Genomic DNA, 22,246 nt, shown 5'->3' with positions numbered 1-22,246 from the left:
GAAACATGGATTTACAAATTTTACAACACGGAAAATGGATTTTAGAAAACGCTAAACTTCGGACTCTAAATTCCCCTTTAAAGAATGGCCATTTAATAATCCTAAACCGTTGATTGAATGCCAAATTTGGAATATGCAGTTGAAGCAGAATTTATTAAGTTCTGCGCATTATGACGTCGAAACCTCATTTGTTCCATTGGTCCCTATGTTGATGCCACAGTGTACACTTTAATGAAAAAAATTATTATCAATATTGATTAATTAATCGTACGGGCACACATGTTAACTAGGTCAAGGATAGTTTTTTGATTGCACGTCTAATAAAATTGCCTGCAATAATTTTAACTAAGATTGAGTCTTGATTTGAATCATAGGCCTTCAGTGTTTGAGCCACACCACTCTGGGTGCATTTAGGCCTAATTAATAATGCTTGTAAAAATAGCGGTGTTCATGTGTGCCACTTATTTTCTTGATTGTTGCATTGTCGTGTGTGTGATGAAAACGTGTGCAGTGTGAAAGACATGAGGAGATAGCCATTTGGTCGGCTGATAGATAATGTTTGAGTCCATGGGTCATTTGTAGGTAGCAAGTCTTCAATGCAATGATGAAAAGATATGACAGTCTACTTCGCATGCTTAGCTACCTGTCTATAGTATGTGTACAATTTACAAATTTAGTTAACTTGATATTGGATAGTTTAATTTGCACACAACCTGTATCAAAGTTGCAGGCTATGTATAGTATATAGCCAGTGGCAGTGGTATGTACATACACAATGGGTTTGTAAATCTATCCTGGGAGTTCAGCATTTTGCATATTAGATAGGTATTTTTAAATTCTTGTGTGCCGAAGTGAGTACTTGATGACATTGTAATTTGTGGCGTGCAGGTAAAGTTTAAACCTACAATTTATATAAACAGTAATTGGAAAAGGTGATTATGTGGAAATTGCAAGGCATCGCTATGTAGTTCCTGGCACTAGCTCTGTTTGCTGATCAGTGCATATTCATGGGAAAACTGGGCTTTCAATGGGACATGCATTTTGCATCAAGGTCACACGTTATTCCTGTATTGAAGTGTTTTCTCACAAATACATACTCCACATCCCATCTCTTAGTACCAACAGGGAATAATATTATTACTGTCCCAGGTTCCTCAGATCACAACGTCTAAATTGTGAGCGTGCAGCATGAGCAGCGAGTGTGTGGTTCGAGCATTGAGAGCGCCAGTGCAAAACTAAGCGTCACATCTATAATGCTATTGATGCTTGACTGGATAGAATTTTATCATGGCTCTAATTAGAACTATGCATGTTACAAAATGGCCAAGGAATGTCTGCTCATTCAGAAACCTTCATGTTGAAATCCATACCAGGATCCATTCACCCTATCAAAGCGCAATCACCGATAAACTTCATTATTATGTTTTGATGGATCCAAGTGTGTGAAAATATTGGATCCAAAACATAATAATGATAAAATTGGATGCTTTACGCCCAATATTTATTGGTCTCGCTATGAGTTGTAAAATATTGGACTCGACTACGTCTCGCCCAATATTTTAAAACTCATAGCTCGACCAATAAATCTGGGCTCAACCGATCCAATTTTATATCAAACTTGGTACGGTGATAGTTTTATTATGCATTATGCATTATTTGCATATTTATGAATATTAATGAGCTCATTAGCATATTTTGCCTACATTGTCATTAATCCACTCTATCTGCAGCTTAAACACAATCACCGATCAGCTTCAAACTTGGTACGGTGATAGGATATGGTGACTGGCCTGATTTGCTGAATAGTTTTGTCATTTTATTTGCATATTTATTAATATTAATGAGTTCATTTGCATATTTTGCCTACATTTCCATTCATCCACTCTCCAGCTTAACCGCAATCACCGATCAATTTCATTATTATGGTTTCAGAGTTATTATGAGTTTTAGAAAACCTAATTAATGATAATATTGGATGGCTTATTTCGCATGATACCATAACATATCGGATTCGTCATACAAATATCAAACTCGCCGTTGGCTTTTCCGATATTTTTATGACTCATCCGATATGTTATAGTATCATGCTCAGCCATCCAATATTATATCAAACTTGTTCTTGTGATAGTATCCTTTATTACCAACCTTTGTGGGGCCACCTTAATTATGAACCGCGTAATTCTAGTTTAAAAATTTAATGCATGTGGCATACACGAATGCTGGATTCTAACTTTATTTTATAATATTATGGCTTTTGTAAGGCTGCTGTACAATATCACTGAGTGATACCATAATTTGGATGGTATTTTAGGGGCGTACCATTTGATTTCCAGGGGAGGCATGGGAGTTTTTTGAAAAAAAACCTTTGTGAGATGAAAAAAAAAACTTGGCCAACTAGTGAAAACAAAAAACAAAACAAAAAAATTAGCCTCACTAATAAGTAAAAAAATTTCCCAAGACGAAAAAAAAATACTTTGCCCGCTAGTGAAACAAAACAACAAAATGGCCTCACTAACTAATTTAAAAAAATTCCCCATCCAACTCTTATAAAAGTATACATTAAAATTGAAAAAAAAATCAACAACAATTTGCCGCCTTCGAGGGTGAAAAAAAATTGGCCCCTTTGGCGAAAAAGAAAATTCTGCCTGACCAAAACTTCCATGCCCCCCCCACCCCGAGAATCGAATGGTGCATCCCTTACCAGGTCCCAAGTTGTATGTAACCCTGAAGAACATTTGTACTATTTCCAGACCCTGACTCGCTGACTGTCACATCATAGACTCTAGAAAGTAAGAATCTACAAATGTATGGTCATATCACCAGTGCTTCAACTTCCTTCAACCCTGCTTCAGCAAGTCCAACCATTGTTTCAGGCTGAGCTGGTACTTTTGGAACTGAGAACTGATTTTTGGGCAAAATAGGGACTTCTGAACCGCAATTTCAACATGACTCAGTACACCGGTCGATCTTACCGTTTCCGATGTTGATTAAGATACTTCTTGCATCGATCCCGAGATGCGGAAAAACCAATAGTCATTTTGTCCCACATAAATGAATAAATAACAAAAACCCCGATCCCCGGTGGACTCACCCAAAGGTGGCGTCACACCATATGATAAATCCCTTATCCTCCTTGGTCTCCGACTGACACAGGCGTGCCTATCGATTGTTCATAGCACTGTGTATCAATTTCTCGACCAAAGGCGAGATATCTGGTTGTAGTTTCACACCTTAGCTAAAACCAAGCCGGTATTGTTCGGCTGAGGATAGTTTTGGCGGCATTTTCTGGCGAAAAAGTGACAAAAACGATCCAAAACTTAGCTACATATCGTGCCTCCGTTTGTATCACGGGACACACGAGCAATTCAAAATGGCCTTTCGTTGGCGCCATTCATTTTGTTTCCCACGTAAAACAACCATTGCAGCCTGTAAGTTACAATAGATGTTTGTACATACACATTGTATTTCATGTACGGTAGGTTATTGTTGCTATGTTAGGGTGATTACTCTATCGTTATGTCTTCATTACCGTCCAATAAAGGCGAGTTAATCAGATATTCATACGGTGGGGATTGGTAGGGACCCGTCTGACATTTTAGTAATAAAGTTAGCCAGTCCTTACTTTACCACTAACGTTAGCGACCAGCCTCCGTGCTCAGGTTTGCTTACTGGGCTTGAGTCGCGTGTTGGGGGGTAGTGCCCCCCTCCCTTTCTCCTCGCTTCGCCTCGGCCCTGTCGGGCTTGGCCTTCCCTGGTGACGGGCGGGACCCACACCCGCTCTGTTTCACCCACAGGGAGTGCTCACGATCTTCTAGATGTCTTTCTTTTGCTTAGGACTCTCCGAGTTCCAGCTTGACGATTAGGATAGGCTCCGTCATCGCCATAAGGCGAAGAAGAAATCTACCAAGGGCACTGGTAAGGTCGATCACGGTGGATTCTGCTGTGACAGCCCCTATGGGTCATGGCAGGTCTGCTTAAGGGCTCGGTCCCCGGACAAGCAAGCGGTTCCTTCGAGGACTGCTAAGCGCGTCCAAAGGCTCAGCAGCCAGCGAAAGCACTGACTATCGTCGGAGCAAAGTAGCAGGCAGCAGAGCGGTAACCACCAGCGAAAACCCTAAGCGGGTTTTGCAGCAGGAGGATACCAGTCGATACGGTAGATTCTGCTGTGACAGCCCCTATGGGTCATGGCAGGTCTGCTTAAGGTAGCGCCATTGCCCCGAGTCGCGGGCGGATGAGCGTCGGGCAGCGAACGCGTGTAGATCCCGGTCAGCAGCCAGCAAAAGCACTGACTATACGTCGGAGCAAAGTAGCAGGCAGCAGAGCGGTAACCACCAGCGAAAACCCTAGCGGGTTTTGTAGCAGGAGGATACCAGTCCTCTACCAAAAATCCTCACGGGTTTTTAGCAGGAGGACACCCGTCTGTTGCAGGCATATCTACGGGCTCAAACAGCCACAGTAGTAGCCAGCGACGGGCAGCATGCAAGGTACCCGGGCTTGCCTGGGTTGAACCCTAGCATGCATGGGTTCAACAGAGGCGATACCGCTGGCTAACGCTGTGGGTGTAGTCTTAGCAGAACCAACTGGGGTTGTCTGCGGCAGCGTTCCATGGCGGGACCGCCGAGTGATACCCTGGGCCCTAGAATAGCTGCTGGCTGTCCACAGGGACTGGCTGGCGATTATTCAGGGGTTGGGCTCGCAGTCTCTCACGGGACAGCGACCCAGGTGCATTCGGTGGCAGCTACAAAGGCGAGCTACGGCTTGACTTCAGTGGTAGCCGCTATGCACCCGCCCATAGCTGCCGTGAGTGGTCCGCCACACACAGCGACCTTGGGCGAAGCTCTAGAGGGTACAGTAAGTAGCTTGAACAGCCTAGCTGATCAACAACCCACTTATGTCCTCGAGAGCCAGCGGAGCGTGGGTGATCCATTACCGTCAATGGGTCAATTACCCTCTCTTGATCGATCACTGTCAAATCAACAGGGCATAGCTCCATTGATTGGCGCTGCCTATTCAGGTGGCGAGGTGATTGATCGGGGTATCTGCGCTCAGCTACCCGTGGTACTAGGCAAGCTCCCTCTAGCCAAGGGACAGCGGTATAGCGGGTACCCATACATTACACACAGCTTGATCCTTGCGGGAGCGCGGTGAGGCATGGGTACAGTGGTACACAGCCGGGAGCCCTCACGGGCACCTACGCTGGAACCACGCATACAGCGGTACACAACCGGGAACCCTCACGGTACCCATGCTAGTACAGCGCGGTACCACGCCAGCACACAGCTTGATCCCCAAACAGGGAAGCGCGGTGTGGCGAGGGTACAGCGGTCCACAGTTGGGGACCCCCACGGGTACCCACGCTGATACCGCACCGGTACCGCAGCACCCGCCTTAGTCGCCACAGTCTCTGTGGCAACAAGGGGAGGCGGTGCTGGTACTGCAGTACCATGGGGTTACCCTGGTGGCGGATCCTTTCAGGGTCAGCTGCCGGCTGGGTATGCCCCGTGGTACCCGCCGCAGGGTGTTTCTTCACGGCCTAGCACCGTGGCAAGTGTCGCCTAGCGATGGCCGCGCAGTACCAACATCAGCTGTTAACCAGGCCAGCCGGCATGGGGCTAACCCAGATCTTGATCAGGGTAGGCCCGATGCTGCTAAGCGCTAGGACGGCGGCTGCGAGAGCATGCGGACCCAGTGGTGCCATGGCGGATACCTCAGGGTCTTGCGGGAGTACTCCCTCTTCTGCTGGCAGGTAGTCGGCGAGCCACACAGTGGTTATGCCTTCTTACCCGCTTTCAGATGCCCGTCCTCAGTTACCGTCATCATCGGAGCATGATCACGGATACTGTGGGCGAGGAAAGGAGTCGGAAGCTGAGTCCGGTAGTGACATCACTACAATCTCCTTCCCCGCTGCCTTGCGAGGGGAGCAACAGCACTGATCTTCCTCCGGACACCCCCTAAGGGGGAGTCCATGGGGGAGCACCAGGGATCCTTCCAGTAGGATGCTCGGCTGCTGCTTCCTCACAGGGGACGCCTGCACTCTCATTCCCGGCAAACCTCACGGGTAGATATCGTAGGGCTGTCGAGCTCAGTAGAGCTATGGCGCGCGTGCTCGCTGCGCTTCCTCTGCGTGTAACGCGGGAGGACCACGGGACCTACCTGAGGGGATCCGAGAGGGACCCAGATGTCGTCAAGCGTATCACGCTCAGACAACATCTGAGCTCTTCCGCATGAGGTGAGCCTATTAGCGGTGCTAACAGCTAGCCTCAACGAGAGCTCCATGGGCCTAGCCCATAGGGTGTCCACTCAGCGCCCGGGGAGGGGCCTGCCACTCCAATCGCTCAACAGCGATGGAAAGGCAGGGTCCTTTTCTCTTTGGATGCTTCTGCGCCACGGTGGAGGACCGTGCAAAGAAGCTACCAACGGAGCACTCTGAAGAGGTCGGAAACTGCCCTTACCATGGGTAGGAGCTCCGACTTCAGCAGGCCGTGCACCACCAACAGTACCCGAGCCCACTACCTCTGCAGCACCCATTTCTGGGAGGCGCAAGGGTAGCACAGGAACAGCTGGCAAGCCCCGAAGAAGAGCAACCGCTCTTCCAAGGGAAGCTAGGCAGAGCATTCCTGGGGGCTCAGCGGTTTTTCCACAGGGGATCTCCCAGTGGGCGACCGCTTATGGCTTTCACCCAGAGGTGGGAAACCATCTCTTTGGCGCCTGGGTATGGTCAGTGGTGAGTGGGGGTTACAGACTGGCAACCCAGTCTCCCCACATTCGTCTGCACATTTCAGAGGTCCACAGTAGTGCCGTCAGGCGGCCCCCAGCGTCGGGCACTACTGACAGGGATCACACAGCTTCTCACGAAGCGGGCGATTGTCCCGGTCTACCCCCGTTCTCGGGTGATCTTGGAGCCATTGGCTCCAAGGAAGACAGCGACAGGAGCCCCATCCGAACCGCAGGCTGTTGAACACGTTCTTCAGGCCCAAGAGGTTCAGAATGGGGACTCTCGCCTCGGTGCTAGCCTGCCCCATCAGGGGCATGGGAACAGCATCGCTAGATCTCTCGGACGCCTATCTGCATATGCCAATCGCCTCTCAAGGTCGGAGGCATCTGCGCTTCTAGGTACAGGATCAAAATTACCAGTTTTGATACCGGCCATCCGGCCTGTCCATCTCTCCCAGGGTGTTTAACACTCTTGGTCAGAGCGGTGGCAGCGTACCTGAAGCACAGGGGTGTCCACATCAGTTGCTACCTGGACGTTTGGCTCATATACGGACGCACTCCACTGAAGACTACGGGTCTCTTGGGGTTGATAGTCCGTAGGGTGCGGGACCCTGGATTTTTTTTGACAAGCTCAAAAAAAGTCCAGCGTGGTCCCGACGCGAACACCACTATTTGTAGGGGCCCAGATCACCCTCACGGAGGGGTTGGCGGTGCTCTCACCCGAGCGGGTGTGAACATGGTGCGGTGTGCCTGACTCTTGGCGAGTCTCGGGCAAAACCCGCTGTGGCATGGATGAAGGTGGTAGGCCTAATGGCCAGTATGGTAGACCTCGGCCTGTACTGCCATTCCTACGTGAAGCTTACCCAACGACACCTGCTAGCCGGCTTGCAGGCCCAGGCGTCGCCCAATATCCCGCGCGGTTCCGTTGTCGGAGATCGCGCGAGAGAACTCTGGTGGTGGACCCATCAGCCCAATTTGACCCAGGGTGTCAGGTTTCCTGCACCCCGGTATGTCACGTAGTAGCGACCATAGCGTCCAAAGCGGGGCTGGGGGTCCACATCACGGAGACTCCGTCTCGGGCCTATGGGGGCCATAGAGACAGAGTTTCACATCACCCTCCCTCGCTTACGAGGAGGTGATCGTGGAATCACATACCGTTGTCCTGACGGATAACACAACCGTGGTAGCCTACCCCAACAGACAAGGGACTCCGGTCCACCACGATTGAGCCTGCATGCACGACACCTGATAGGGTGGTGCAAGTTCAGGCAGATTACGATGAGAGCGATACACATCGCGGGCGTCACCAGCATCCTCGCGCACAATCTGTCACGAGGAAGGGTGTCGGGACCAGCAGAATGGTCCCTTGCACCGCAGGTCGCTCAGACGAACTTCAAGGGGATGTACCCCCCCTCGAAAGATCTGTTCGCATCTCATCGCAATCATCCACTGCCGGTGTACTGCTCAAGGGTCGCGGACCCCAAGCATTCACCGTGGGCGCTCTGTCCATAGACTGGGGAGGATGACAGCTTATGCAGTCCCTCCGATCTCACTACTCATGAGGGTGGTGGCCAAGATCGGGTGGGAAGACTGCATTGTCATTCTGCTAGCGGCAAGGCCGCTGGCACTCCCCGAGGTACCGTTTCTACGTTAGGCTTACCCAACTACACCTTCTAGCCTGCTTGCAGGCCCAGTCGTCACCCAATATCCCTCGCGGTTCCGTTGTCGGAGATCGCGCGAGAGAACTCTGGTGGTGGACCCATCAGCCCAATTTGACCCAGGGTGTCAGGTTTCCTGCACCCCGGTATGTCACGTAGTGGCGACCATAGCGTCAAAGCGGGGCTGGGGGTCCACATCCACGGAGACTCCGTCTCGGCCTATGGGGCCATAGAGACAGAGTTTCACATCAACCTCCCTCGCTTACGAGGAGGTGATCGTGGAATCACATACCGTTGTCCTGACGGATAACACAACCGTGGTAGCCTACCCCAACAGACAAGGGGACTCCGGTCCACCACGATTGAGCCTGCATGCACGACACCTGATAGGGTGGTGCAAGTTCAGGCAGATTACGATGAGAGCGATACACATCGCGGGCGTCACCAGCATCCTCGCGCACAATCTGTCACGAGGAAGGGTGTCGGGACCGCAGAATGGTCCCTTGCTCCGCAGGTCGCTCATACGATCTTCAAGGGGATGTACCCCCTCGAAAGATCTGTTCGCATCTCATAATCATCCACTGCCGTGTACTGCTCAAGGGTCGCGGACCCCAAGCATTCACCGTGGGCGCTCTGTCCATAGACTGGGGAGGATGACAGCTTATGCAGTCCCTCCGATCTCACTACTCATGAGGGTGGTGGCCAAGATCGGGTGGGAAGACTGCATTGTCATTCTGCTAGCGGCAAGGCCGCTGGCACTCCCAGTACCAGATCTACTCCGGATGCCCGGGTGGAGGTACCAGTCTATCACTAGAGCACCTGCAGTTAGCTGCATGGCCCTTACCAGGGAACACGCAGCGGAGGGATACTTTTCATCAGAAGCTGTTTTTCTCATCGCCGGGGCTAGACGGAAGTCTACCCTCCGTGCGTATAGCCAGAGTCTGGCTCCATACTACGCTTGGTGCAATGAGACAAATAGCTCTCCCTTAGAGCCTCTGTGCTGCTAGTTCGGAGTTTCTGACAGAAAAGTTCCAAGCAAGACTTCAGCGGGCCACTGGGGCCAGCTATAAGTCAGCTGTCCTCTCCATTCACCGAGGTTTGAGGCGGAATTCGACTATCATAGCCGATGGTTACCTTATTAGTCAACGCCCGACGGTATGTTCAACGAGTGTCTACCAAAAGGAAAGTGATCCTCCTAAGGGATCCCAACACAGTCTTAGATTACTTTAAGGGTCACCCTTTGACCTTCCGTCAAAAGCGACGCTAAATCGTAACTCTCAAGATGGCTTTCCGGTTTGGCGTTGGCTTCGGACGGCGGTGCTGAGTTGCACACGGTCTCGAGGTTAGCTTCCGTGTTCACAAACACTGGAGCGACACTGTTTCGGGCGCTCTGTTCTCGTGACTACTGAACAGGCGCGGTGCATACCGACATTCGTCCCTCTCCAATCCCCAGGGTTGGGCAAGGTTGGCTGAAGCCAAAGATAGGCTGGGGTGTCCGATAAGGCGCTGCAGCACTATTTCTTCCGAACACAAGCCTTGCGAGGACTCACGACCGCATTCATCACCCTTACAGAGCCTTTCGGTCCAGCCGCTGTCGCAATGGCTGGTCCAGGTGTTGGTGGGGTCCGGGGGATCGCGAAGGTTTCGCGTCCCACGACCCACTCGACACGAGCTATCTCATCATCTTGGGTATACCGTTCGGTTGTCCCTTGAGGAGATCTAGCAGGCGGTGTCCCGGAAGCCACCTTCGCCCTTCTCTCACGATACTTCCGTTTACGTTAGTAATCAGAGACGGGCGGGAGGTTTACCGGGACATTGTTCGGCGATCATAATACGGTGGTGTACGGGTACCAGGTTTTCAGACTATACAGAATACTCAGCATGGTAAGAACCAGTGTCGCTATTCTTAACCACCAAACTTATTAAGTAAGGAGGTTTATGTCTGTGATCGCGTGGTCTTTTTGTTTCCCGACCGTTGGGGAAAATATTTTCTGACCTCGCGAAAACCATCGTTACCGCCCCGATCCCTGATCAGATGCTGACCAATCTTGTACCTCCATCCGTCGGTTACTTGCTAGATCGATCTTTCAGATGTTGATGCAAGAAGTATCTTAATCAACATCGGAAGCGGTAAGATCGACCGGTGTACTGAGTCTAGTCCCAAACAGAAATGTTTGGTAGACTCATAACCGAAGCGATCTTACCTTTCCGATGTTGATTATCCCGGACCCCGCCACCCCTACAAGTTTGGTCCGGTAGGGGATCCCAAGTCGGATAAGGGCGATCATATGGTGTGGCGTCACCTTTTGGGTGAGTCCACCGGGGATCGGGGTTTTTGTTATTTATTCATTTATGTGGGACAAAATGACTATTGGTTTTTTCTTTTTTTTGGGATCGATGCAAGAAGTATCTTAATCAACATCGGAAAGGTAAGATCGCACCGGTTATGAGTCTACCAATCATTTCTGTTTGGGACTAATTTTTAGGATCTAATAACTAAAATTGGGCCAAATGTGGAGCTGATAAATTCCAAATTTTACCCAAGGTGATGCTAATTATAAGAAGTGGGGCATGATCTCTTAAATGTGGAACTGTAAGACAGCCTGTAAAAAGGGACCCTTGCCTTTGACCACCTCACATACATTTTGTACCCATACACTGTTTCTTGTGAGTGCTCTCCCTGTGTATTTCAACCATAGATGGCCCAACAGTTACAATGAAAGCTAGGGCAGCTATATGACCTGTATAGCATACTGTCTTTAAGGTTGTGATGTAAAAATAAACTGCCAGAGTGTATAACTTTTCCCAGTAATTACAATGTATTTTCTAGTGGTTATAATTTGCAGGTGTGCACAGCTGCTGAGAGTTTCAGACAGTCGGTGTTTACCTGGAAAGTCTGTGCCTTGCCTCATGTACAATCTAGGTCTTCATGTCATGTTGTATCCCTTAGGTGACAAAAAAACCTGTTATACAGGTGGACGGACCTTTCAAGTAGGGTGTTTTGTTTTGTTCATTCTGCAGGCTAAAATTACGCTAAAATTTCACCAAAAATCCTGTTTCTTCTAGGCAGCCTGGTGGTATTATAACTCTCAGAACAGTTGTAAATATTATCCCCTTGTAGTATGGTAGTTGCTTTGGTTAATATCTCAATTTAATGTGTTCTTTTTCAGTGTATCACCATGGAGTTGTTACTAGATGTTAGGTGGATGCTGACATTTCTTACATTATTTAATCTTCTTGATCTGAAAGTTCTGTGCATCCGTAAGTATCTTTTATAATTTAATTACATACTTGTGTTTCCATTTGTAATGCAAATTAAAATATGAAGGCAAATGCAATTTTATCCTAGAAATGCAGATATTGGATCATCACTGCGATCTAAACGTGGGTGGGTGTGTGACTGAGTGTTGTGTCAAATGCACACCACAAACACACATGCACGCAAGCTCTTTGAGACATACTATTTTCTTTGCTTTAAAGGCAAAAAAAAAAAAGTTAAGTATGATATAGGCCTGTACATACATGTATAGTATGCCTAAAATCACAAACTATTGTCAAATCAATGCAGAATATAAGAGTAGATAATAAAAATGGAAAGTTAGATTGATTTTCAATTTTTCATTTGATATCTTTTAGTGATTTCACATATATTTTGCTTGTTATAACAAAATGTAAGTGAAAAAAGTTTGAAAATGGCATTATTTTTGCTTGAAATTAATGACATTTTTTGGGGTAAAATCATTTCTCATAACATTTTAAATCAAATTCAGTAAAATTGTGCTCAATATGAAATGTGTGCAGCATGCGTGCAAACAAACTTGTTTCTTTTTTAGCATTTAAACTTTTTGTACACTTTTATAATTCAGTTATTTTTTCAAAACTTGGGCAGTCAAGTTAGCTCAATCGATAAGGTGTTCGACTATGGTGCGAGAGGTTGCGGGTTCGAACCCTGGCGGTGCCTAGTACGCTCTCGTGATGAAAAATTTGAGTTAGCTTGAAATTCCCCTGGACAAGAAACTTGCTGCTTATTTGTCTTGTACGAAACTCTGGGAGCTGATCCTGGTTGCGAAGGTTATTTGTGGAATGTCTAGGGTGTGCGCTCTTGAAGCAGCAAAGTCCCTGAATGTTGTTTAATGGTTTATGGAATGATGTGGGCCGTAGTGGTCAGCGAAAACCTGTAAAGTGTGCTGAGGCTTGTGGATCAACGTCTAGGCGTTGTGCCTGTCAAAGCGTAGCGCACTATAAATCACTGCAGGTTTTTTTTTTTTTTTTTTTTTAATTGTTAGGCCTATATTATTATTTTTAATTTTAATTTTTTTCATTTTTAATTTTCTCCAAGTTAAATAGTCTCTGATAAAATGATGTGATGTGTGTCATGGTGGCGGCATTTGTGGCTGACGGTACCACAACATTTTTGTTGACTTCTACAGCATGGACTAAAACCTGCCACTTTCGGTCTTACACTTGCAGAGTGGTAGGGAATGTTGCCACAAATCTCCTAGTTACAAAAATGCAATACTCAATTTTTTGGTGCTTTTTAGATTGTCTGATTTCTGATAAGGTCATTATCACTGGTATGAATGTACTTTGTGTACTAGCATGGAACTCAGATGGAACTGATCTGAGTAAGTATTTCAAGGATGTGGAATGTATTTTGCTTTACACACTAACTATATAGGTCAAGTACATGAGTACTGATGAGGAATACTTGGAATCCTGTGTGATGTCCAGGCAGCAGTCTCAAGACTACAGTAAATTGGGAAACAGATCATTTTTGTCTCGCCTTTGTCTCGCCTGAATGTTCAGGGAGAGACTTAGTAATCACTATGGTGTGTGTGTGTCCGTGTGTGGGGGTGTGTGTGTGTGCGTGTGTGTGTTCGGAAAAAGCTTGTGAACGCGTTATCTTGAGAACCGTAAGTGCTATGATGATGAAACTTTATAGGGGTAGCATGACCAAAGGGTGTCGACCTGATTAGATTTTGAGCGCAAAATATGGTAATTAAGTACCTAATTTGCATAATTTATGCGTAATAAGCAAAATACCTTGTGAACAGATTATCTGGAGATCCGTATGGGGTACAGTGACGTAACTTGGTGGGAGTAAGCGTGGCCAGATGTTCTCGACCTGATTAGATTTTCAGCGCAAAATATGCTAATTAAGTACCTAATTTGCATAATGTATGCGTATTTGATGCGTATCAAGCAAAAAACCCTTGTGAACAGCTTATCTGGAGATCCGTATGGGGTACAGTGGCGTAACTTGGTGGGGAGTAGCTAGGCCAGATGTTCTCAACCTGATTAGATTTTCAGCGCAAAATATGCTAATTAAGTACCTAATTTGCATAATGTATGCGTATTTGATGCGTATCAAGCAAAAAACCCTTGTGAACAGCTTATCTGGAGATCCGTATGGGGTACAGTGACGTAACTTGGTGGGGAGTAGCGGGGCCAGAGGTTCTCGACCTGATTAGATTTTGAGCGCAAAATATGGTAATTAAGTACCTAATTTGCATAATTTATGCGTAATAAGCAAAATACCTTGTGAACAGATTATCTGGAGATCCGTATGGGGTACAGTGGCGTAACTTGGTGGGGAGTAGCGTGGCCAGATGTTCTCGACCTGATTAGATTTTCAGCGCAAAATATGCTAATTAAGTACCTAATTTGCATAATTTATGCGTATTTGATGCGTATCAAGCAAAAAACCCTTGTGAACAGCTTATCTGGAGATCCGTATGGGGTACAGTGATGTAACTTGGTGGGGAGTAGCTAGGCCAGATGTTCTCGACCTGATTAGATTTTCAGCGCAAAATATGCTAATTAAGTACCTAATTTGCATAATGTATGCGTATTTGATGCGTATCAAGCAAAAAACCCTTGTGAACAGCTTATGTGGAGCTCCGTATGGGGTACAGTGGCGTAACTTGGTGAGGAGTAAGCGGGGCCAGAGGTTCTCGACCTGATTAGATTTTGAGCGTAAAATATGGTAATTAAGTACCTAATTTGCATAATATATGCGTAATAAGCAAAATACCTTGTGAACAGATTATCTGGAGATCCGTATGGGGTACAGTGGCGTAACTTGGTGGGGAGTTGCGTGGCCAGAGGTACTCGACCTGATTAGATTTTCATGAGGTCAAAGGTCACATACAAGGTCAAAAGTCAACTGAGGTCACCAAATCTTTTAATAATTAATTTTCAACTGTGCATCACATATCCCAATAACAGCTTGATCGGTCATGCAATTAAGGAAATATGACGACTTTAAGATAGTTGCTTTCTTTGTAAAGTATAGCAAAGTAGCACTTTCAATGAGTGATAACTTCGTAAAGGAAGCATCTTTCTGTTTTGATTTATTTGATGAAATAGTTCTTTGGTATTGCCAAATTTGATTTTTCAGCGCAACATACTTTATCCAATTTCGTGAGGTCAAAGGTCACATACAAGGTCAAAGGTCAACTGAGGTCACCAAATATTTTAATAATTAATTTTCAACTGTGCATCACATATCCCAATAGCAGCTTGATCGGTCATGTAATTAAGGAAATATGACGACTTTAAGATAGTCGCTTTCCATGTAAAGTATAGCAAAGTAGCACTTTCAATGAGTGATAACTCGTAAAGGAAGCATCTTTCTGTTTTGATTTATTACTTTGATGAAATAGTTCTTTGGTGTTGCCAAATATTTGGAAGGTCATTACGGGGTCATCCGAGGTCACTCAGGGGTCATCTGAGGTCAAGTTATTAAAAACTCGTATGGGCATGAAACTTGATGGGTACAGTCAACATTTCAAGGCAAATTTTTGGAAGTTCATTTTGGGGTCACCAGGGGTCATCTGAGGTCAAATTAGTAAAAACTGTCGTATGGGCATGAAACTTGGTGGGTACAGTCAACATTTCAAGCCAAATTTTTGGAAGGTCATTTCGGGGTCATCTGAGGTCAAATTAGTAAAAACTGTTGGATGGACATGAAACTTGGTGGGTACAGTCAACATTTAAAGCCAAATTTTTGGAAGGTCATTTGGAGGTTACCAGGGGTCATCTGAGGTCAAATTAGTAAAAACTGTCGGATGGGCATGAAACTTGGTGGGTACAGTCAACATTTAAAGCCAAATTTTTGGAAGGTCATTTCGGGGTCACCAGGGGTCATCTGAGGTCAAATTAGTAAGAACTGTCGTATGGTCATGCAACTTGGTGGGTACAGTCAACATTTAAAACCAAATATTTGGAAGGTAATTTCGGAGTCACCAGGGGTCATCTGAGGACAAATTAGTAAAAACTTGTATGGGCATGAAACTTGATGGGTACAGTCAACACTTAATTTTAAAGCCAAATTTTTGGAAGGTCATTTCGAGGCCACCATGGGTCATCTGAGGTCATATTAGTAAAAACTGTTGCATGGGCATGAAACTTGGTGGGTACAGTTACCATCGGCCAGATAATCGTGCCCAGCCGATAACCGCCAAATTCATTTACCTCTCTACCAACAGTTATCGCAAAAGCAGGCGGTCACAAAAGCAGGCGAGACTCGTGGTTCGAGAACCGCCTTGTTACAGTTATTTTGTCACAAGTGGACAAAAGTCCTCTTTAGATTCTGAGAACTATAAACAAGAATTGTTTTTGGTCTGCCTGCCATTTTCATGCATGCTTTTCAAACTATCAAAAAAAGTTGATCAAAGTGTAATTCATGTGATTCCAGTAGTAGAGGATAGTTTGAGACCAGGGATAATAAATGTGTGTTTAACTTATACTTGAATATCCCTTGAAAGAGTCCTGCACAATAACTTGGAATGATGCCATGACATTTAATTGAAAATAAAATCGAGGCTGGCTCAATAATTGGGCTACATGTATTTCAGTTGAAATTTGTTCACCCCTATCCAGGACCCATATGGAAGACATGACTTTAATCATTCATACAGCCCTAAAAAAGGTTATTTATAAATTTCAAATTTGTATGGGGTTGCCTATGGAACCAGCTAGCCTTGAGTCCAGTCTTCATTTACAGACTTTAGGGTTAGGGTTTATGGTTGCTGGGTAGGGCAGTATTGTAATGAGACTAGTAAGTTGCACCCTTTTCAGTAATCGCTCCGGGACTCCATTTGAAACCCACACCCCCTGTTTGGGACTGGAGATTGAGGTCATGTCTTCCAAAGGGGGTGTATGGATTTCAACTGGAATAGTCCAACATGTTGTTGGTCCTTTGCCAAGAGTTCCTGCCATATATTCAACAGTGGCATGTTCTGTTAGGTGTACATGTATATAGCACTTTCTATATTATCTCTTTTTCTTCCTGAATGTAACAGGCCAATTTTGGTAGACCTATTTTGTGTGACGTCATTTTGACCATGAATAGCGCATCCTACATGCTATATCACTGCTGTTGGTTACCGTGATTAGGAGGGGTATTGGTCATGAGGAAACAATACACAACAATGATTTGGCATTATTTCATTGTTGATTTAAGCTGATATTTTAAGGGCCATTTCAATGGAAACAAGAAATGTCTTTAAAAAAGACAATGCCTCCAAGATACCAGTGGGCACCTTTTGTTATTAGTTAAGGAGACACTTATAATGCTAGCTTTAAGGTAACGCTATTGGATATAGATTTTTGTCTGATTGAAATATGTGAGTCCATTCTCTCCTGATTACAAGACTGAAAATTTTATTTTAATCGGATATTCGGTTACCAAAATATGGCCTGTCAAAATGATGCGAAACCAAGAAGTTGGCAACAACTTTCTTTTATTTTTGTTATGCAATGTTGTCAGGTAGGCCTTATTTTCTAATTATATGCAAGAATTATACAAAGTAAAATGTTCAGATCGGCTACAAAATAAGATATAAAACCCATGGATGTTTTTGGCAAATTTCCATTTGCATAATTAATTAGGGCCCTAATCAACTTTTCTAATAAGTGGCCCTAATTAATTATGCAAATTGAAATTTGCCAAACGCTAACCGTAATTTTGTAGTATAGTGTGTGTTCTACCCATGTACCACGCCTCAGTACCATAGCTCTTTTAATTGTATCGAAATCTTTACTTTGCATAATTCATGCATGTAATTAGAAAATCATCTGGCAACTGGACTTGTCAAAAATATAGAAAATAAAAAGAAAGTTGTTGCCAATTTTTTGATTGAGATCGCCCATGTGAAAGAATTGCATGCAAATAATGGATCAATATATTGACAGAGACAGGGATCTCTCTGTGGATGAAAGTCTTGGAAATTTAGTTGGCTGGAGGAAGAGCAAGACATTGCTGACTTGGTCGATGCCGGGAGCACCAAGAAAGCTTACATGTATTTCAGGGATTATTTTAAGAAAGTCGACAAACATGGCTACTGTAAATGCCAGTGGTGTGTATGCTGAAATACGAGGATGGTGGAAGTATGTATTCACAGATAATAAATGTTTTTATACTATAAAGTGAAGTATTTTAACAGTTTCTCATTTTTGCATTTTACCCCATGAAATTGCATCTCCAGTGGTGCTCAAGTGTGTAAAACCCTCTGGCTTCGGGGGCTTCCCCCTCGACCCCCACCGGGGCGTTGCCCCTGGACCCCACCAGGGGCCCTTAAGCGGGCCCCTGGACCCCCGGCCGCAACAGGCGAGCTTCGCTCTCCGCTTCGCAATTTCATTGCCTTGGGTTTTTTTTCTTAAAGCACCAATCACACCCCTGAAGAACCGAATGTAATCTACAGGGCATAAGCTTTAACATATTATTTAAATAGAAAGAAAATCTAAATTTGTGCATTAGCCAATAGGGCCACGGTCACCTAAAGCCATCTTGCAATCTTGCAGATAATTCTGATGTATGAAATAAGACCTTCAAACTTTCAGATATGAAGAGTTCCAGATGCAGGCAGCCGTTTCTGTTTTTTAAATATAGGCCTAAGTTGTATCAAGAGTCATTTCGTGGATTTTTTGACTGAAAATTACGATTGTAACGTTTCAGAACTCGTAACAAATTTTGGTATCAGATTCTTTTATGCTTGTTTAATATTATATTTTGTATTCAGGACTAAAATAATATTAATATTATTATATTTAGGGGGGGGGGTCTTTTCATAGGCCATTACTTTTTGTATGTGTAATTGAATAAAAATCAAAAACATTATTGTTTTATTTCCTTCATTTGTGCTTTGTCTTGCATCGAAAGGGCCAATATCAACACCTTGTTTGTAAGAAGTATTGTGTGGGGAAAGATGATTCTTGCATTTTATTTTTAATTTAATCTTAACAAACAATAAAAATCCTTTTTAAAAAGGGATGTACCGGCAAAAGGATGAATTACAATGAGTAACATAAGATTTCGTTTTAAAATATAAATATACAGTAAAAATTATTTTTAAGTGTAAAGATTATGGTTGTATTTTGAGCCAAATTCCATTTGTTGCTATTCTCTCAAAATCAGTCTTTACGTTGTTAGATACATTTGAAATAAGATGAAATAAATTCCAAACATTTGGCACCAAATGTGATCATTTGGTACCAAATGTGATGTGATCCCTTCTACATCCTTATTTAATTTGGAAGCTAATTCATTAGCGATTTTCCCAATAGTTTATGTTACACCCTGTTTTGTATTCTTCTTTCACACTATACTTACGTCAAAACTGTCTATGAGTATAATTGTGATTGCACAAATGAAATTTGTAAAAGCAAACAACATTCGCATCTTTTAGTATAGATTAATTCATAACAATCTAGTTTTGAAAATTTAAACACACAGAATATTAAACACTATATCAAGAATAATTTTTTGGGACTATATAAACAACAAATATATTATAGGCCTACACATACTGAAACCTAAAGCTATTGTATTAATTTTGTTAGCATGGTAAAAGACTAGTGATATACGTAGGAACATAATTCGTTACATCTGCACTAGAGCTCCATTTTTCTGATTTATGTCATCATTATTATACCAAAATATATGAAGTTAATCAACTTATCCAGCAGACTTGATATTGCAGCAGACTTGATTAAGGGCATAACATTACACCCTCTTCTATCCTAACATCTAATTATTATCCTGTGAACTCCTAAATGTAGAACCAATTGTCCTGCCAATTATTCTCTCCCACCAATTGCCAATTAATTTTCATGTGTAAGTTTTCTGGAATAGATGTGTAATGACATCAAAACAGTTTCATAAACTTATAGCAAGATTGCTGCTAGATAACCTTGACCCTGCTTGAAAAGCACTATGACCATTGACCACACACTGACACCACAGATATTGGAACTTGTACTGAGTATTATATTGTCCCCTGTGCTTTATACTCTAATAAGGTCAATGTGCATGGTAAGAGGACCAGCGAATTTGCCAAATTTTCAATTTAGAAAGAAAGTTCCTAAAATATTATACTGATTTTACCTTAATATTGCAAAATCAACACAAAACATCTGTTGTCTTCACACACCAATTTTGGTATTTCTATTTGCCTTGACAACTCGATCATTTTTTGACAATATTTTCTGTTTTGTTCATACACTATCTATAGAAAGTTAGAAACAACAACAAACTTGAGCCAATTAATAAGTACCGCCAGTTCCTGGCCGGTACAAAAAGCAAATTATTTCTCAGTCATAGTCTTGAAACGGTCATGGGTATGCATGCAAAAATATTGCAACAGTACTCAGTAGAATGTAAAAACTGACATACATACCGCGGCACGAAAATACCAGATCAAGATGCACCTTTTTGTGGTATTCTGAACATTGATCAATTGCATATCTTTTAATTTAATTATAATAAACAATCATGGTTACTCATCTTGCTACCAAAGGACACCCACTTGTTTGCACTACCAAACTTTGACCCCGTTTAGACTAGAGAAAAGTCTAATTCAAATTCGACATCAAATTCGATTAAGACAGAGGATTAGCATAAATTAATTTGTGTTTGTGGTTTTTAGTGGGTGTTTACACTATGCGCCCGAACGAATTCAACTCTGTTGAATTCTATTACGACTATTTACGCCCTCTGTCATCCAGTATTTTTTTAATCAAACCTAAGATTATAATTCATTATATTCTATTTTAAATGCCTGTATACTTTTTAAACAAAAATCTACATGCAAAGTAGTAAAATTGAGATAAAAGTCAACGTTAACTTTCCGGTAGAACCGTTTTGAGTTTGTCGCCATATTGAATTTTTAACACGTATTTTCCTCATTCTGAGCATGTGCAGAACGCCTCACTGCTCAACTTGTGACGTCATAGTTCATATAAAATTCATCCGCAGGGCGGCTCACAGAATTCAGGCCGTGAAAACTTTTATGACCTTGCTTTATGAACTCCATTTGCTCCCTTTGCCCCATTTGCATCCGAGTTATGAGATGATACTTTGACCCATTTACCCTAAATTAAAGTTGAGGATTATTTCAGATGAACTAACACCGTGATAAAATCGGCCATTTTTGTGGATTTACTTCGAGTTTGGAGTGAAAATTGGATGTGCACTCACTACAGTATGCTGCACATGTACGAAAATACACAAGAACAGCTGTTGTTTAGCGATATCACAGTGCCGTTGCTTAGCGACAAATCGACGGACCGGAAATTCACCTCGCCAGGTCAGCGATACGCATGAAAAAGTCAAATTCAATTCGACTGACTGTTTAGACCAGGAAAAGTCGCACTTCAACCACGACAAAGTCGAATTCGACTTAATGAACCTCGGGAGCATTGTTGAACAACGACTTTTGAACTCGACTTCGGTCGTACTTGAACAACTACTGTCCTGTTTAGACCTGAATTCGACTGAACTCGACTTCAAAAAAGTTGTGGTTGAAGTACGACTTTTCCCTAGTCTAAACGGGGTCTTTGTTTACCGGGATTATCAATGGTTACACCAAATGAGGAAGGATTTAGTGGTCTAGAGAATGTAATGGTACACTGACTTGAGTAGCTTTTTTTGCTTGGCTACAAGCCAAGCAATATTATCATTCGCTTGCGACCTCGACCTTTGACCTGAAGTAGGAAACTAGTCTTGTTAACATGCATTGCTTCATCCTCAGTAAAACAATGTTGTGGGATAATGCTCAAAATTTAAGTTGTGGGTTTGCAGGAGGCTAAAGAGTAGCCTCACTCCCCCATGACTCAATTCATTTAGCTATATATTCAGCAGTGAACTCTTTGACTTGACCATGTTAACCCAGGGATGAAATAGCAACCTCCCAGATAATCTTGTTTCCCTCATAAAGCAGTGCTCAGTAGTGATTGTTTTTAACCTGGAGGATGATGAGTTTTAATGACTGTTGACAGGTGTAACATGGAACTTGCTTCAGTTTCCAAGATAAATTTAACCAAATTATTATATTGTCCTTGGACATGGAACAATTGACCAAGAACAATTTTGGTGGTTAATGAACTTTCGGATCACAGTATACATGGTATCATATCCCTGGTATAAGAGAGTGCAATATCACAGTCTATTCATGCCTTTTACTTCCATGGACTATGTTACTGCGAAATTCTTGATTTAATGTGGTGTTTGTCAGTCATGTTTGACGTTTGGGAGAAACTACTGTTTTATAGCATGTTTTATATAGGTAGGTGGGTATTTAGGTTGTGGGTTGGTAGTAGATTGTATACATGTAGGTATAGGTTTAAGGTACATTGTAATTTGTATTTCATAGCACAGACCATCTATATTGTCTATGTTTATAGGTAGGTATATATGGCCTATAGGTAGGAAGGTAACAATGCATAGGTCAGGTACTCCTAGATGGTTGCTGTTGGAGCAGGTGTGTAAAGGGCCAGTGCTGACTTGGATCAGATCGTTTCATATAACCAAGTATAGGCCTACTGCAATGTGAGTTCCTGTAGTGTAGTATGTTCTTTGTATTTATTTTTTT

At 43.7% G+C, this 22,246-nt stretch overlaps 1 protein-coding gene across 1 annotated transcript in view; it reads left to right on the top strand.

Annotated features, from left to right (window-relative positions):
• Nucleotides 1-22,246, top strand: part of LOC140147069 (uncharacterized) — a 45,508-nt gene that overhangs the window by 12,152 nt on the left and 11,110 nt on the right. Inside the window, exon 2 of the mRNA XM_072168841.1 lies at nt 11,543-11,633. Within this exon, the coding sequence (XP_072024942.1) occupies nt 11,552-11,633 (82 nt within the window). The 5' untranslated portion in view covers nt 11,543-11,551. The remainder of the gene's footprint in view (nt 1-11,542; nt 11,634-22,246) is intronic.

This window comes from Amphiura filiformis, chromosome 3, assembly GCF_039555335.1.
Source record: "Amphiura filiformis chromosome 3, Afil_fr2py, whole genome shotgun sequence".
Classification (NCBI taxonomy): domain Eukaryota; kingdom Metazoa; phylum Echinodermata; class Ophiuroidea; order Amphilepidida; family Amphiuridae; genus Amphiura; species Amphiura filiformis.
This window is presented reverse-complemented; position numbering and strand designations above follow the sequence as displayed.